General features: G+C 40.9%; 1 protein-coding gene across 3 annotated transcripts in view; it reads right to left on the reverse strand.

Annotated features, from left to right (window-relative positions):
• Positions 1-18,850, reverse strand: part of LOC131136923 (helicase ARIP4-like) — a 37,187-nt gene that overhangs the window by 15,318 nt on the left and 3,019 nt on the right. Inside the window, exons 1-4 of one of the 3 annotated variants that reach the window (XM_058084271.2) lie at positions 14,069-14,284; positions 2,537-2,780; positions 2,324-2,457; positions 2,009-2,167 (exon numbers count right to left, since the gene is read on the reverse strand). In XM_058084271.2, coding sequence (XP_057940254.2) covers positions 2,009-2,167; positions 2,324-2,457; positions 2,537-2,780; positions 14,069-14,102 — 571 coding nt within the window. In that variant the 5' untranslated portion in view covers positions 14,103-14,284. Of the gene's footprint in view, positions 1-2,008; positions 2,168-2,323; positions 2,458-2,536; positions 2,781-7,519; positions 7,950-14,068; positions 14,285-18,850 lie in introns of those variants that run through there. The other 2 variants (XM_058084272.2, XM_058084270.2) reach the window with 2 other exon arrangements.

The raw sequence follows: 18,850 nt of genomic DNA on the forward strand, positions 1-18,850 counted from the left end.
GCCCTCAGGGAGTGAGGGAACTGTACATGATGTACCCGGCGGACGCTGTAAATATTCAGATGCAGACGGAGACTGAGCCACAATACACACACTCCCGGCCTCTGTAGCCCCTCCCCCCTCATCCTACCGAAAAGTCCCTATTGGTAGCTCCAAAGATGTTGTTTACAGATATACAGTATATATGTTTAACCAAAGGGGTTAGGTTCATTATTTTATTTATTAACCTAGTCAGTGTATGTCAAAAATGACATGTGTACCAAACAAATCACTCAATAAGGTCATCAACATTTGGGACTAAATATGAGGTGAAAGAAAAAGGGTAAAAATACAGTATAGCCACCTGTGTACAGTATGAGCAAAGGTGGGTTCAAGGATTGTCAAACAAAGTGGGACAAAACACTGCTCATATTAAATATTTGAAATCAAGGGGTATCCCTTTACATCAAATTCAAAATCGACATCGTAGCTGTATATTAAATCGTTTACCGCAAAGAGATTTACATCCTGACATATTTCTATCTACGATTAAGTGTGATTAATTCTGAGTTAACTATGAAAAAAATGCAATTATTCATTCATTCATTCATTTTCTACCGCTTATCCTCACAAGGGTTGCGGGAGTGTTGGAGCCTATCCCAGCTGTCTTCAGGCAAGAGGCAGGGTACACCCTGGACTGGTGGCCAGCCAATCACAGGGCACATATAGACAAACAACCATTCACACTCACATTCATACCTATGGACAATTTGGAATCACCAATTAACCTAGCATGTTTTTGGAATGTGGGAGGAACTGAACATAAACATTCCAAAAAATGTAAATATTATTTTTGTCTTAATTGTTTATGCCTTAAATTTATTATTTTCTGTTATGTTTACTATAAATGTGTGTAAAAGTGATTATAGGGGTGTTATTTCATGTCGAGAGGTCTCTAATAATGTTCATTCATTCATTCATTTTCTACCGCTTATCCACACAAGGGTGGTGGGGTGCTGGAGCCTATCCCAGCTGTCTTCGGAGAAGAGGCGGTGTACACCGTGGACTGGTGGCCAGCCAATCACAGGGCACATATAGACAAACAACCATTCACACTCACATTCATACCTATGGACAATTTGGAGTCGCCAATTAACCTAGCATGTTTTTGGAATGTGGGAGGAAACCGGAGTACCCGGAGAAAACCCACGCATGCACGGGGAGAACATGCAAACTGCACACAGAGATGGCCGAGGGTGGAATTGAACTCGGGTCAAAATGCAATTAATTCCAATTAAATATTTTTATCAATTCACAGCTCTAATTTTTGCATTTCATTTTAATTTGCAATTATAGATAACGATTTTCAATAGTATTTATTACATCATTTTAGCATCTTCATCAGAACAGGTTTAAAGACTAAATCAATATAATTATTTTGGATTTATTAAAATTATTATTTAGGAGTATTTCTTCATTTTTCTTTATTATTTAATATATTTTTACACAATCGGGGATAAAAATACTTTTTAACACACACACTGCAGTGCTAATCAAAATGTTAAAATCCTCCTATGAATAGGTAAATATTGAAATATAATTATAAAATGCATTTAAAAACATCCATGTTGTCACTATGGAAGCTCACTGTGGTCCTTCGGGGATGAAATCATTATCTGGCCTACAAATCCTATTTAAGCAGCTCGGGAAAAACAGCCGTGGGAGGGAGAACTTCACAGCTGTGCGCGCCTCTGCTTGGCGCGACCTCCCGCAGGCGCCTGACCTACTAGCCCACTTTTACGATCCAAGGTTCCGGGGTGAGAAAGGGCTTGAGGGCAGCCTTGTGTGGGACAAACTCCTAAGTCCACCACTTCACACATACACACATGATATCAGACACTGTTGTGATGTTCAGAGTGCCCCTGAATGCCTCTCTGATGTGTCTAGTGACAATGAGGAAGTGTCCGAGGAGGACTAGGGACATACAGCATATTGTCATCTTGATGTTGAATTATGTTTGTGCGAGTCTGACCTGCTCCGTGTGCATGCTCAGTGCGAGAGACGTGATGTACATCAGCCTTGGTGTCATCGCTACCGGAGTCCAGGCAGACCATCGCTTCCTGTCTGACCCCCTGCTGCGACGTGGATGATGCAGACGGCGATGATGATGACACATGCTTTGGTACATCACCTGCACAAAGAAGCACAACAGATCACTGCTTTGTGTTACATAGTCTTACACCAACAATGTGTCTCAACGCACGCTTCAAGGCGTCATTTTTGTTTTTTATTTTCTCAGTATCTCCACATGCACGTCCTGTGATTGACAGGTGCTGGTGGTACACACCACTTTCATATTCAGGCAGCAGTGGTATGGGGAAATCTTGCTTTCTCTGCTCCTCCAGACGTCGCCTCCTCTCAAGCTCCTCCTGCTGAGCAGCTTTGGTCACTGCCTCCAACTGATGCTCCCTCAGTAACTTCCTACAACCGTGACAAGAAAGGAATCAAACACAACATTCAACATATTAATATTAATAGTATACAAAAACAGTAACTGTACCTGATGTTGCGTCTCATATGAGACGGTTTGGAGCGTCTCTTCCTGGTTCCTGTCAGAGTGGAGGGAGGTGCAGGGCTTTGGCTCGATGCCCCCGTGTGGGGCCTCGAAGCCGGCTGCGAGGGGGCAGGGTTGGCTGGCGTCTCCCCCGAAGGTGAGGTAGACGGTTGCGGGGTGCAATGCCACGCAGCGGGGTCGGCTCCCTGGGCCTCATTTTCGGAGCTGAAAGAGGCGCTGTGGGACTGATCTGAGTTGGGACGACAAGATAGTGGTGGAACATGGTGAAAAATAAAACCCTGATCAGATGTTGGAAGGAGTCGATTCAGTCAGCTGGAGTCAATACTCACTACTGAGCCACATGAGAAAGAACACTTAAAAATAAAAGCCAACGGAGGTCATTGGGAGACAATGTGCCCCCCATTAACGATATTAATCGGGTATCAATACAAATCATACGTGCTTTTATGGTTATGGTTTTATTTCATTTGAACATGCATCAGATTCCAATTGAGTGCATCCCATAATCAGTTCACAGTTCCACATGTCCAAAAGGAGTAGGAAGAAGCAAAGCTTATTAAATCCTACCCCTCCATCTGGTACTTTTACAATCAGTAACTGTTACATTTGTTCACTTCCTGCTTTCCTAATATAATTTGCTTTCCTAATAAAGTTTGTTGTTTTTTTGGTAATTTATTTATTTTTGTCACGTACCGAAGTACGAAGTGATATGACCATATAGTAATGACATAATTGGTACCTTTTATTATGTTGTCATGTAGAAAAGGCACATTAAAACTGACCGTTTACGTGCGAACCACAAAATCCAAAGAAATACAGTTGAATAGGTGCAGATTCTGGAAGTACTACAACACTTTCTGTGCTCTACAGGAGTCCACAATTCAATACAAAAGGAGTAGGAAGAAGCAAAGCTTATTAAATCCTACCCCTCCATCTGGTACTTTTACAATCAGTAACTGTTACATTTGTTCACTTCCTACTTTCCTAATATAATCTTCTTACCTAATTTTATTTTTTTTGTCATGTACCAAAGTACGAGGTGATATGACCATATAATGACATAATGGGTGCCTTTTATTATGTTGTCATGTAGAAAAGGCACATTAAAACACACCGTTTACATGGGAACAACAAAATCCAAAGAAATACAGCTGAATAGGTGCAGATTCTGGAAGTACTACAACACTTTCTGTGCTCTACAGGAGTCCACAACTCAATACAAAGGGCCGGAAAAATGAGCATAATAGATCCCCTTTAATTCTTGTTTTCCCTGCCCAAAATCTGCTTTCACTTCACTGTTCACTTTTCATCTCCTACACTACTCCTCCCTTCCCAGTTGCGCTGACAGAGACACACTGAACCAGATTTCAGGCTTATGTAAGTGCTGGATCATAAATATGGATGGATTATGAAACAAAAACCAGGACACACACACACACACACAGTCTCGCCAAGAATCTGCTAGAGATGACTACACAAAACGATGCCACGCTGTTATGAAACACATGACCTTACAATGTTCGTGACACCTGGTACATTAAGTTGCAGCATCTGAATCCGTATGGTGGGAATGTGTGCAGATGCTTTTTTTGGTCATGGTGTGGAATTAAGTTAATTCAGCAATACTTTGGTTGCATTATTTGTCATTTTTAATAATAACCATATCCAATTCCACAAATTCATGTTTGTAACAATAGCTTATTTTTATATACATTAAAAAAAGATCAGTACGGGATTGGATTGGATCGGCAAAAAAATTATATCGGAAGCTAAACAATGTTAATTGGTACATCCCTAAGTACCACAATGAGACAGGATGTGTGCAGCTCTTATTCCAAAGACCTGAAATAACATTAAACCAAGCTAGCTTATACCGGCTATTGCTATGGCTGTGGCTAGTAAAAAAAAAAAATTTCGGCAGTGAAACCTAGCTATATTGTTGGTTGTATGTATTTAAGATACTATTAAGAAGTTGGTAGTGGTTCTTTTAGAGTTGGGACACCATGGACAGATTCCAGTCAGATAATGAACACTTCATACTCAACAAGTAGGATCAAAACTGTCAGTCAATTCCATGTTAGGCGAGTTTAAAACAAAAGCTTAGACTGCTCTCCTCAGGTTCCGATGGTTGTTCTGTCAGCGACAGACGGTATCAGACAGTATCACCTATCGATTACAGCTTAAGCCCCTGTTGCTCCCCCTGTTCAATGCTACCTGACAGAACAGTTATATAACACTTCCAGGCAGCGCACACTGCCTCTACGCACACACGTGCTGAATGAGATGTACAAGGGCTTGGACGGGAAGTGGAGTGGGGAGATAAAAGTGAGGTTATAATTCAAAGTGAGATAATGCACTTTAGATGGAGAAGAAGCGGAAGACACATGCACACGCATGTCTGTTTTAACCACCGTGAAACATCACATTTTCTTGGACAATGTCAAGAAACGTTATACAAAATACAAGACTGAATCTGAGCGCGAAAAGCCAAGGTGTATAAAACTTGACATGACAAGATGCACGGCTTCATTGGCTCATAACAAAGCACAACGCTACGCAACTAATTAGGCGACTGAGAACAATTCATTGGAGAAAAATACATTTATGAGATAAGTGGCTACAAAGAATGTAAAGCCAAAAATCTATATAATGTGTGTGTGTTTCTCCAAGGGAGGTTGCAGGAAAATGAGAAATGTCTTCAGCAACCACGTTACGTAAGTGCCTCTATATGTTAAGGGTTTACATAACTTCTCGGTACCCAGCCGAGGAACATTAGCAACCACAGCTTCTACATGTGCTCGTTGTGTGTGTGTGCTTGCGTATGTTTTTGTCGGCCAATCACGGAATGGTGATAAAACTCAACAAAGACCACTTGAAAGTGTCTCACTCTCTAAAACAAAGAGTGAGAAGCTGCTATTTACTTCCCCGTGGGCACATTCAAAACTTCCATAAATTGTGGCAGTGACAAGAAAAGCACCCAAGTGTCCTGTGATCGCTTCCTTGCTTGTTTTTCAGGGATAAGGAGAACTTCACCTGGAACAGACGGCGAAGAAGTTGTGTGCCTTGAGGCTAAAGAGATGAGTGGAGGAGATGGGTGTTCTGTTGGGTCAGCCAGTGGGAGTTTCCTGAGCTGCTCCATCGCAGTAAATACAGACAGTAACAGGACGCAACGTCTGAGATCTACTGCTTACATAACAATGAATCCCAACAAAATTAAATGGCTCTAATTTCATGGCGCAACGCAAGGTGGCGCAGCCTACACAGTGGTAATTTAGTGCTGTGCAAAAATCACAAAATCCAAAGAAATATACCTGAATAGGTGCAGATCCTGGAAGGACTATAAATCTTGATGTAACTGGTTGTTGTGTAGCTGCTCTATAGGAGTCCACAACTCAACCAAAAAATTAGCATAATTGGTCCCCCTTAAAGTGCTTTACTCAATACAACATTTTAGTTGGGGCTGCATGGTACGAGTGGTTAGCGCGCAGACCTCGCAGCTAGGAGACCAGGGTTCAATTTCACCCTCGGCCATCTCTGTGTGGAGTTTGCATGTTCTCCCCGTGCATGCGTGCGTTTTTTTCGGGTACTCCGGTTTCCTCCCACATTCCAAAAACATGCTAGGTTAATTGGAGACTCCAAATTGTCCATAGGTATGAATGTGAGTGTGAATGGTTGTTTGTCTATATGTGCTCTGGCTGGTGACCGCTCTCGCCCGAAGACAGATGGGATAGGCTCCAGCACCCCCTCATGAGGATAAGCGGTAGAAAATGAATGAATGAACATTTTAGTCATGCTGCTGCACTTAAACGAATCCAGATCTGTAACCTGCATAGTCATGACCTATTCCTGGCACATGTTGTCACCAGCACAAAGTACATGGTAGCATGTTTGGGAAGTGGGCGTGTGGGCTTCCCAGCATGCTTTGTGTTTGTGTTGATCGCACTGTGTGCCAAACAGTATTTGGTAGTTGATAACCCTCTGTTCTTCTGTGCTGTGTGGTGTGAGTGTTTGCTAAGCTGATATTAGCAAATAAAAGAGCATTTCCTTCAAGCAAGTTGAAACTTGACTGTTTTCTGTCCGACTTAAACGTGTCACAGTATGTTGTATTATTATTCACTTATTATGTTGGGATTTTATGCTTTATTATCATATATCTATAAATATCAACTGAGGGTAAATCAGACGGGATCTCCAAAAAAATGACCTATTTTGGGAAAGAAAAAGCACCAATTTCCGACAAATGAAAAAAATAATGTTTTGATCAACCAAATTAAGTACTTTTTTGGAATTTTGCCCATGATCCACAATCCTTAACTGAGATATGAACACATGTCTCTTTCCTATGCATTCTAAAGATATACAAACAGATTAAAAAAAAAGGGTTAGCTGAACAATGGATATAATGAGACACAACTATTCTGCCTAGAAACCCTGCTGTCTTAAAACATTTTACGGTATTATATCCACGCTGTAACCATGTCGCAACATGAACATTCATGATTACAAAAAATGCTAACAGTATTTTGCAGTACTTTGGTCAACTCATCTGACGTGAGCGAGTGTGTGATGAAGCTAGTCGCTAGCTGTTGTGGTGTCAGTACGCTAGTAAAGTAGTTCTTTGGTGTAACAATGCTAAGAACAATAATAACAAAATTATGTAAATGGAGCGAAATTACATAAATTCTTAGCCGTCTCTTTAGCTGTTTTTATATCTTTACAATACAATACACAGAAAAGAGAGCACCCTTTTTAATACAGTACTTCTTAACATTGTATCTACAGTTAAGGTTTTACAATGACAACATGTATTATTTCAATTTTCATTGGAATGCACTGAAGCTAATTACAGACATAAACACTAGACAGCATACACTAAATGACCCCTCGTTGTCTTATCTCGCTCTCTACTTCCTGTCTTCTGATGTGTGCACACGGCGGGAAGTAAGCTCAAGAGGACATTCCACCTACCTCCTGCGTCCTCCGCCTCTGCTCTACGTAAGAAGATAACGAGAGACGGATATCTAATAAATGAACAGTCACACACATGTAACTTGCTACCCAACACACACACAGACTCAAACTGAATGCCATAGAGACCCATGCAGAATTACATGTAACTGAATGTAAAATGCTAACCTCCTGGTTTTTGTCCAGTTACTCAACATGGGTATTGTGTAACACCTGCAAAAACACAGTTGTGAACATTCAGTTCTCTGCAGCGATAACATTTGTCACCTGACTGTTCCAAGCTGCCGTTTCCATCATTTTACCTTTCACCTATTGTTTTATTTCTGTTCCTTCACCTTCTACATGATGACTTCCTTTTTTCACAGCACGCTTCAATAACTGCTGGTGCTTTTCTAAAATTAAACCGCTCAGCTCCTTTCCTCTATCACCTATAGTGGCACACTTATATAACGACAAATGTATGGAGACAAACCTCTTAATAAATCCATAAATTTGAGGTCGGACTACTACTATTCTGGATTTTTTTATTTTAAAAGTGATTTTAGTACTGGGAACAATGTTTTGAGAGTCTTTACTTTTAATGCTAATGGTTTGTCTAAGCCTGTCTGGCAGAACGTGTGGCTCCGAGAAACACTATTGTTCACTGTATCCATTTATTATATACGCTGTAATGTAACTGGCCTTTTATTGTGGCCAAGCTAAGGCACACACAGTTCACCAGACGAAAAGATTGGGTCCACGAGAACGGGACAAGACGGGACAAAACAGGCGTGGGTGCGGTAGGTGCGCCTGCAATAATTACTTAAACAAAAGTAGGCAGGTGCATAAATTTGGACACCCTTGTTGTATTGTATTTGAATACCTTTAGAACTAATTATTGGAACACAAAATTTATTTGGTAAGCGCAGTGACCCTTGACCTGCATATGCATATCCTCTTTGCATCTTCTCTCAAGAGTAGCACCATTGTAGCCTCAAAACAACAGTCAAATGAACTGAGAGCAAAGATTGTTCAACATCATGGTTTAGGGGAAGGATACAAAAGCTAGCTCAGAGATTTTGGAGTGCCACACGGCAGATATTATATTTTTGTTTCAGCACACCTGCACACTGTGAAGGAAAGTGGGAGGAGCACAATGCCCGAGAAAGACTGATCGGTAGCTGATTGATACAGAGAGTATGTTCCCTATTAAGAGTCCATTCTTCTGGCCTAACAAAATCAGGTGAGATGAGAGAAGGTACAATCAAGGTCACTGCCATGGTGTACAACTGCTGGAGAGGCTGCTTCACACACCGAGATGACCTTTTTCGCGTCCTTATTGGCACTCTCTGACACACACACACACACACAAGTGCACGCCCTCACATACAGTCTGCAACAGAACTCTAACAGGCGGGCAACAACGGTGAGGGGGACATGAGGGGACGCTTATATAACTATTGCCTGTGGCTCTTACACAACCGCCGTGTTCACAGGAACCACACACACCATCTTGATGTCTGACACACAGTGGCACATACTGTCTTTGTGTGTGTGTGTCCTGTTAAAGCAGAGTTGACACTTATATGATATATGCTTTCACTATCCTTTAATTATTATACAAAATACTACTGGAATACTGTTATAAATCAGTGTTTTTTTTTTTTAAATATCATGTAGCCATGGGGTGGGATGAGATCATGACCGCCTTTATGGTGGACTCTCCACCAAAGAGGTCCAAAGACTCCGCCCGCGTCTATCTGACACATTGACCATCAACAGTCATCAGCTCTTCCCGCTGACCGAAGGCCTTGGGGAGAAGCGCAGTAGGAGGAAGAACCAGGTTAAACCCCGGATTCGTCATCCCGCTGCACCCGCTGTGGGCGAGTATGCCTGTCAGAAATCTCGTCAGCTACGACTGCGCCTGCACCAGAGGTGGTCGACACCCTTAAATCTTCGTTCAAGAAGCCAAGAGAGGAGAATATGCTAATGAGGAAGCTAACGTTGGTACCCGTCTTTTGGTCAGTATATCACCACACACGGCATCGAAGCTCAGCTCCGACTGCGAAGACTAATACAGGTTATGACAAAGTTGGACCTCCGCTTTCTCTCATATCGTATGACGCACAATTTTATTGGTTTTGAAAATTGCGACTATACCTTGATCGGTAATCGGTAATCGGCACATGCCTGATTGTGAGTAATATTAATTTAAAGGTTGTTGCTATGTAACTATGACAACCACTTGACTGTTTGCATTACCCGTTCAAAAAGAACACGGCGTTCCTATTTATTTCCTCCAATGAGGTTACGCATAATCACAGTTATCATGAATAACTAGTCATGGAATGGATTCATTTCAGTGGCGCTGGCTCGTGGATCCATCGCATTTCACAGTAAACGCAGCTACTGCATTGTACAGTCGCTGCTTTTAACATTTTTTTCATTATTTTCCTTAATTTATCAGTGAATGTTTGTGCATACTAATGTCTCCTGTTGCTGTACATCATGGTACAGTATTGTACCCCAATAGCAGCCATCGATATTGATATGTATCAATTTGGACTTTTTCAGGTAATGTGATCTCCTCCTGTATATCCTGTTAAAAACTGCATTGAAAACATGTTTTATTCATACGACGACTGCTAAAATATCCTTTATTAAAGTCCAACAACCTTTGAAAGTCATCACATTATGAATTATGCTATGTTTGATGTGAATTGTGTAATCAGTTGTGTTAACAGTTTTTGACTTTGGAGTCTATCGCTAATAGCTGAGAGGAAAACGGGAGCCTTACCTGAAGGTTCCATAAGCATCTCTACAGCTTTTGCCATCCTCCTTTACATAAATATTGTAGATTTTTTCCTTTTATCTTGATTGTGACATAATCACGGTAGTTGGAAAAATATTGCATAATAATAACATCATATGGTAAATCAGTAATGAGTCACACCCTTTATGTGCAGCATATCCACGGAAATATATGATTGGCTTCAATGTTATTCCTTGGGGGAGGTCTGTGAGTACGCACTCCTACTTGGAAAAAACCCAAAAATGTAAAATAGTGTTCTTCTTTGACGTAACAACATAAGCAAATGGATTACACAACTTGGCTTAAAAAGCCAAAAAGAAAAACTCATAAAGTGCTCTGTGCATGAAGCCATAGCACACACACACGCACACACGCACACACAACTTATATAACAGCCTGTACTGAAAGTGCTATTAAAGCCGCTTTATTACTGTTGAAGCAGGTGAGTTACAAAACCGTCTGCGGCGGGGGGTCGTACACATGAAGACAAAACACGGCAGTGCCTTAAAGGGGACCTATTAACAGCCCTTTGTATCGAGTTGTGGACTCTTATAGAGCAGCTACACACAATAACCAGCACACAAAGCTTTATAGTTCTTCCAGAATCTGCACCTATTCAGCTGTATTTCGTTGAATTTCGTGGTTCCCTCGAAAATGATCTGTTTTAATGTATTCCACACATGGCCCGCCTCCAGATGTGCCCACTCCGCTGTGGTTGGTCACACTTGCAAGTACTTAAAAGGAGTTCCGGTTTGTGCCGCTAGCTGCGAACGGTATAAGAGTTGACAATAAATAATAAAACACCAATTTATCTGATTTAAGATCTGATATACGTGTCGGATCCCGAATCCGAAGTAGAGACTGGACAGTCCGAAGTTTCTCAAGAAAAGAGGTTACTTCAAGATGTCTCTCAATGGCAAGTAGCTTTAGCATTTTAGCGTATGTGGCCACTAATTGTGGTGGAAAATGTTTATTTGCAACGCCGCTCCCTGTATGCAAGCGCTTTTGACTTACATAAAATAAACACATTTAGGACACTGATAAACTGTTACTTACTGCTTGCTCAGTCCACACGACCAAGTAACGTTGGAAAGGCATACTGGTCCATGTTTACTAAACAGTCCAGTGTGAAATGCCGTTGACGATTAAAATACATTTGTTTTGCTGGTAGGGAATCAGGAACTGCAACCACATGTGCCTGATGGTGGCGTCGTTAGGAATTGTAAACAAATGTGGCTTTGCTAGCAAGTAAACAGAGGAGCAGAGCTTGAGGGAGGGAGGACAGAGACCTTGTCTGCTTACAGACACGCCCATATCAGGAAATCCGCCCCTCTGTGACATCACAAAAGATGCAGTTTTACCACGCCTTTTGAAACCGAGCATTTTGGGCCATCCCAAACTTCTTTCAGGGCTCACTTCCAAATGCGCAAACCTCATTATCTGAAACTTTGGCATTGTTTAACACACATTCTAACTACATTTATAGGTCAGAAAAGTGAAAAAAAAGCACAATAGGTACCCTTTAATAACAAGCGGCTGAGACAACTGGAAAACAGAAGACATATTTGAGTGTGATGGAGAGACGGCGAGCAGGGGAGGTGAGCTGGAGCCGTTAGTAGGCCAGTATGTCAGTACTGCTGAGGGGGAGGATGAGGAGGATGATCGTATATACAGTACACACGCACACACACACACGAAAATAGAAAACTAAAAGCATCACATGCTAGAGTTTGTCATGATTCATCTCCACTGGCTAGTATATCAGTATCTGCTTGCCTGTGTCATGGAAACAATATTACATAACATTCCTTTTCATGTTGAAACGACTACTAAAACATGGGAGGAAAAATGCCATCTTTCTCCAAAAAAATATTTTGTCAGTGTTTATGAAGATCTAATTTTATTTTATATATTTTTTTCCATTTTGTTATTGTTGTACAGTTATTTTTATTTCAATATGTATTATAATAATCCCCTTAATATTGAAACGACTACTAAAACGTGTGAGGAAAAATGCTGTCTTTCTCCCATAAAATATTTTGTCTGTGTTTATGAAGATCTAATTTTATTTATTTAATTATTTTGTTATTGTTGTACAGTTATTTTTATTTCAATATATATCAAATAATCCCCTTAATATTGAAACGACTACTAAAACGTGGGAGGAAAAATGCCATCTTTCTCCCATAAAATATTTTGTCTGTGTTTATGAAGATCTAATTTTATTTTATTTTTATTTTTTTTGTTATTGTTGTACAGTTCTTTTTATTTCAATATGTATTATAATCCATCCCTTTTTTTGAAACATTGACTTGAATTAAATGTACATTAAATGTAATGTAAACAGGTTCCACATTAAAAAGCAAAAATGTTATCTCATTCAGACAACTGAATCAAGTTGTGTGCATAAACACATTAAAATTATTTACAATTAACAGCAATTAAATGCCCTCCTTGACTTTTTTTGAGCGCACTCTTCGAGGACAACCTTTGACACAATGTATGATGTCTGGTGAAACGGTAACAGTGACGTAACAGCATGCCTGCCGCACTGTGACTGTTGAATAAAAGCACACTGGAGAAACCCAGACAAGATGTTGCGTTTTATGGGACACTAAACGAAGATAAGAGGAAAAGAAGGAGGTGTGTGTGTGTGTGGCTCAGCAGTTTTTCGAATAATTTGCCCGTATGACGTGTAGGAAGGATGCAGAGGAGGAATGATGAGAGGGAAATGAAAAACAGGAGCCAAAAAACGCCTCTGCAGTGAGGTCTTACGAAAGCAGTCAGACTTCATGTGGTCCCTGTGGTCAGCCCAGACCCTCGTGCTATTACAAATAGGACAGGTTGTTCCTTGCCTGTACGCTGCAGCCAATTACAGCGCAGCACGGTCGGCACTGCAGCACTCAAGAGTTGAGGGAGGGAAAAAAAAAGTATTGTAGTCGTCTTTATTGGGAGTATTATTCCTTCCCTATTGAGATTTATACATGCAAACCAACAGGTGCCGCAAAACAACATTCCTATCACTCATGCACACAAAGTGACCTGGAGAGATGCACGAAGTGGAATAAATACGCATGGAGGTCACAATGAAACGGAAGACTGCCTGTTCATTTATCAAAGAAATATCAATATAACATAAGCATATTGTTGCAGAGTCATCAAACAACAGTATATTGTTAACATACAAAATACGCTTTTACACCGCTAACCGCTAACCCCGGTCTGATGCACACACTTTCAGCATGGCCCACATCAACCAATGTTGCTTGTGCATTGCTTTAAGTAACCGTAGAAACAGCCAATGGGAGCACAGCGGCCGACTACAACATGGGAGAGGCTGCGGAATACACGTGGAAGCAGTGCAGAGATTGAAACTGAGTAAAAAAAAAATGCCCGAAGGGGGAATTGCCAAAACGAAGGGCAAGGTCGAGTGTTTAGGAGTGTGTTGAATGGTAGAATGGGAAGAAAAAAAAAGCAGGGAAGCGCAAGAAAACAAGAGGCAGATGCTGAAGTAGGTATGGATCCAGTGTTACACAACACCATTAAGTAACCTAACAATCACCAGCCAACAACTGGAGCACAATTAGAACATGTCAGGAGGTACTTTACACAATTATCTGCTCAGTTGTCCTCCATGTTAGTCCTCACCATAGAGGATTCTCTGCCATTCTAATTACTTTACACCTCAATTCCTTGTTAAAATCTTCCAAATGTCACAACATCATTCCAACCATGCAGGAAAAAAGTGCAAGGCTTACCTGTGAAAGACTCGGCTTCATCTAGGAGCAGCATGGCTATGGAGTGAAGGACCTTGTTTTAAACCTCTAAACCACTCAGTCTATACTCTAAAGGCACATCCCGAGGCTATCTCTCAGTGCGACGGCCTGGTTCTCTGCTCTGTTGCACTACTGCCTCAGTGACTCACTGACTACTGGCTACCCGGGCGCTGTGTGTGCACTTCTCAATAACAATGTCAACATGAGGTAGAGGCAGGAAGGAGGGCTGGCAGCTGAACAACTTACATAACCCCTCACGCTGGAGGCGGGGCCCAGCTGAGGGGGGACCCATACGGATGGCGGCGTGTCACTCCGACCCGCCTCATGCCTCAGCGTGGTCAGATTTAAGTTGCCGCCCACGTACATTTATATGTTTGAAAACAAGCCCCTCTTGAAAGAGAGTTCAATAGGGTGTGGTACGGAAATTTGAAGATAATCTAGTAGGGTTTTGTATTGGAAACGGTAATTGGGGTTAGGGTTTTGCTCGAATTTTATTCAGCAAATACGGGGTCAGGCAAAATGATCTGACATAATTGTAGGTTAAATGAAAGGCAAATAAAGTAAAGAAACAAAAAAAGTGTACAAAAGTACATATAATGCTATTCTGTTTCATTGCGTTTTAAAAATGAAATCAGTTCTAACGGTGCAAGGTCGGCTGGTTGATTTTGGTTTCAATGCAAATCTAGTAGCTCTGAAGTTGGTAACCCATAACAAGATGGTGTTTGGAGCTGGTGCGGGATCATGTCTACCAAGATTGAAGTGCAAACGGAACGCTGCTTGTGTTGCAGTTACAGATTTGTTTGTTTTGATAAACCTTTCCACAATAAAAGCGTGATTCTCACCAGTCCAATGCATGACAGCAAATAAAAACACTTTTTTTGTTTCTTTACTTTGCCTTTTATTTAACCTACAAATATCTCAGATCATTTTGCCTTACCCTGTATAATTTACCTCCGAATTTTGTGAGGTTTTGATGCATATTCACCATCAAAAAAATGCAGTGACGATATTCCACATCATTCCTCATTCATCAATTGTACATGACTTGCCATCAGGGCACATGTGCAATGAAACACGTATGTGTACGCATCTCACTGGTATATTTGTGTCGCGTGCTGCAATGCTGCAAACATGCATATTCGGTATATGAGCACTTGGAGAAACTATAGCATCTAACTTTCTGAAATTTCAACCAGCGGAATTCCATTAAACTATATTAGGAAAGCAGGAAGTGAACAAATGTAGTTATTGTTTGTAAAAGTACTAGATGGAGGGGTAGGATTTAATAAGCTCTGCTTCTTCCTACTCCTTTTGTATTAAATTGTGGACTCCTGTAGAGCACAGAAAGTGTTGTAGTACTTCCAGAATCTGTTCCTATTCAACTGTATTTCTTTGGATTTTGTGGTTCCTGCGTAAACGGTCAGTTTTCATGTGCCTTTTCTACATGACAACATTTTAAAAGGTACCCATTATGTCATTACTATATGGTCATATCACTTCGTACTTCGATACGTGACAAAAATAAATAAATTACTAAAAAAAACAACAACAAACTTTATTAGGAAAGCAAATTATATTAGGAAAACAGGAAGTGAACAAATGTAACAGTTACTGATTGTAAAAGTACCAGATGGAGAGGTAGGATTTAATAAACTTTGCTTCTTCCTACTTCTTTTGTATTGAATTGTGGACTCCTGTAGAGCACAGAAAGTGTTGTAGTACTTCCAGAATCTGTACCTATTCAGCTGTATTTCTTTGGATTTTGTGGTTCCCGCTTAAACGGTCAGTTTTAATGTGCCTTTTCGACATGACAACAACATAAAAGGTACCCATTATGTCATTACTATATGGTCATATCACTTCGTACTTCTGTACGTGACAAAAATAAATAAATTACAAAAAAAACAAACTTTATTAAGAAAGCAGGAAGTGAACAAATGTAACAGTTACTGATTGTAAAAGTACCAGATGGAGGGGTAGGATTTAATAAGCTTTGCTTCTTCCTACTCCTTTTTGGACATGTGGAACTGTGAACTGATTATGTGATGTACTCAATTGTAATCTGATGCATGTTCAAATGAAATTAAACCATTACCATTGCATTAACAGTGCAGTAATCACCACAATCACTCATAAAAATGTCACCCATAAACATAAAATGGAGGCCCCATGGTATAGTATATCTAGGTCTGTTAAATAACCCAAAACACCGTCAAGGATGAACGGCATCTCTTGCAGTTATTCCATAACAAGCCTTATGAAACCTGGTGCAAGTGTGGAAAAAACTCCTATACCTCCATCTCTCCACTCTCCTCCCGTCTCACCAGCATACAAACAATGATAAGAGGAGATTAAATAAAACCAGCCAAGAAAACAAACCCTACCAAACATTCCACAAACAAAATCAGTGACTCACCCGTGGCCATGTGGTTTTAACGTGTTTTCTCCAAAGCTGACACTATCCATAAAAATCCATGCTGATAACTAGCACCCTTTCTCAGTGGACAGGCCTCATAAGTGTGAGCAGCCTTTCGCCTTCACTCTAAAAAAATGCCAAGCTGAGTAATTGTCTCAACCCAAACGCTGGGTTATTAAATGTTTAAGGCCATAATGGGTTATTTGCTGGGTTGTGACATTTTTTATCCATATTGGGTTATCTGTAAGTGGTTAACCAAGCGCTTGGGTTATTTTTGACGTCAATATTCGTGCCCCAATACAAGTTGTCAGTCACAGATCACACCCACTCCACTCCTATTCATGTATTGACTTGTTATTGAATTATTATTATTTTGTATACCTGGCACTATGATAGCGGACTTTCAGCTCCGTGCCGTACTTCACTCTGTTCCATTCATTTGCGGTGGACAGTCCTTGGTTCCAAAGGCTAATCGAGAACGGGTTAAGTTTTTTTTTTAAAGTGTGTTGCCGCCAGTCACAAGGCCACTGGGACAATTACAAAACCACTGGTCAATGAAAGCTGCCCTTCACCGCCGTGTGTAGGAAGCCTCCCTTGTGGCCTGCTTTCACAGCTTACTCCTCCTCCTACTCCTCACCCTCATTCCCACCCCTCCCTTGCATACTGATACGGGACGTGATGTCAGCAAGCCATGCCCCCTCCGGAGAGGCTGCCTTAGGTAACAAGGGTAAGGGTTCAACTGGAAAACATTTTTAAAAAAAGAGTCATCTTGGTAGAATTGATTTGATTTTCAATGATCAGAATACTTTTATAATAAAATATTGCTTCTTAATTGGACTACATTTCTAGTCTTCCTTCCTGAAAAACGCGGCATGTTATGAAATAGCCTCAAATTAAAAATGACATTGTGTAAGTCCTAGCCAAATTTGGAGGTGTTACTTAACAATTGCAAAACAAATACATCTCAATTTATGACACAAAAACAGATACATAAATGGCAGTAGTAGATAATATGATCAGAGAAAGGAAAAACATTAGGTCTATGAACTCTAGGACCTCTTTAAGGCCTCTGCGTTGGTATGCACACACACACACACAGCTATGCGGTGGGGGGGAGGGGCCGCCACCAGGCCCGAAGAGGAGGGAGAGGAGGAAAAAAAGAGAGGAGGCGGTGGAGATAGGAGCAAAGTGAACAAGCACTGGCTAGGAAGTCATTGCAACACACACGCACACGTTCACCTTTGTCACAGTAACACACTTCTAGTCATGCAGCGCCGCCCCCTTAGAGGAAAAAGCCCTCAGATTTTCTGGTTTATGTTGCCTTGACTGACACATAGACACGTGCATGCATGCACACGACAGGAACTACTACCTAATACGCTCTATTTAAAAGGAAAGGTGTAAAATGTAACAAATGTCCCTTAAATAAACTATAAATGTCATAAGAATCGGCGCCAAATCTGTTAAACAACAGTGAAGTTTTATTGTGTTAGGCACGACTATTAACTTATTGCTACACACGCAACCATGTGGTGTTCGGAGGGGGTCCGTGAATACACCTCGAGTGAGAGTGGTGCCGAATGAGGAAGTATGGAAAAATGTGTTTGTGAGTTGAAGATACATACAATATAGTACATACAAATATCGTGGTATTTACATAATTATGAATGCGAGTGTGAATGGTTGTTTGTCTATATGTGCCCTGTGATTGGCTGGCCACCAGTCAAGGGTGCACCCCGCCTCTCGCCCAAAGACAGCTGGGATAGGCTCCAGCACCCCCCACGACCCTCGTGAGGATAAGCAGTAGAAAAATCAATGAATGAATGACAGCTCTGAAATATGTTATTTTGAAATATCTTTAGGGATGTCCGAGATTGGCGTCTTTGCCGATAACCGATATGGTCCAACTCTTAATATCCCGTTCCGATATCAACTGATACCGATGTATAACATCACATATATATTTTCCTTGGGTAAAATGGTCTTACAGCCACACCCATATAAGGAAGTCCACCCCTCTGTGACATCACAAAGGGGCAGTTTTACCACGCCTTCTGAAACTGAGCGTTTCGAGCCATCCCAAACTTCTTTAATGGCTCACTTCTAAATGCACAAACATCATTATCTGAAACTTTGGCATCGTTTAACACGAGAATACAACATTCTATGTACATTTATAGGTCAGAAAAGTGGAAAAAGCATAATAGGTTTAAAGTCATAGATCACCATATATAAAATACTAAAATTATATGTCTATCTATTCAATAGAAAAACATGAAGTACATACGGTACGGCATGTGATCAGGTTGATCATTCATTCATTTTCTACCGCTTTTCCTCACGAGGGT

Source organism: Doryrhamphus excisus, linkage group LG17 (assembly GCF_037039965.1).
Source record: "Doryrhamphus excisus strain RoL-2023G ecotype Guam linkage group LG17, RoL_Dexc_Guam_v1.1, whole genome shotgun sequence".
Taxonomy (NCBI): Eukaryota; Metazoa; Chordata; class Actinopteri; order Syngnathiformes; family Syngnathidae; genus Doryrhamphus; species Doryrhamphus excisus.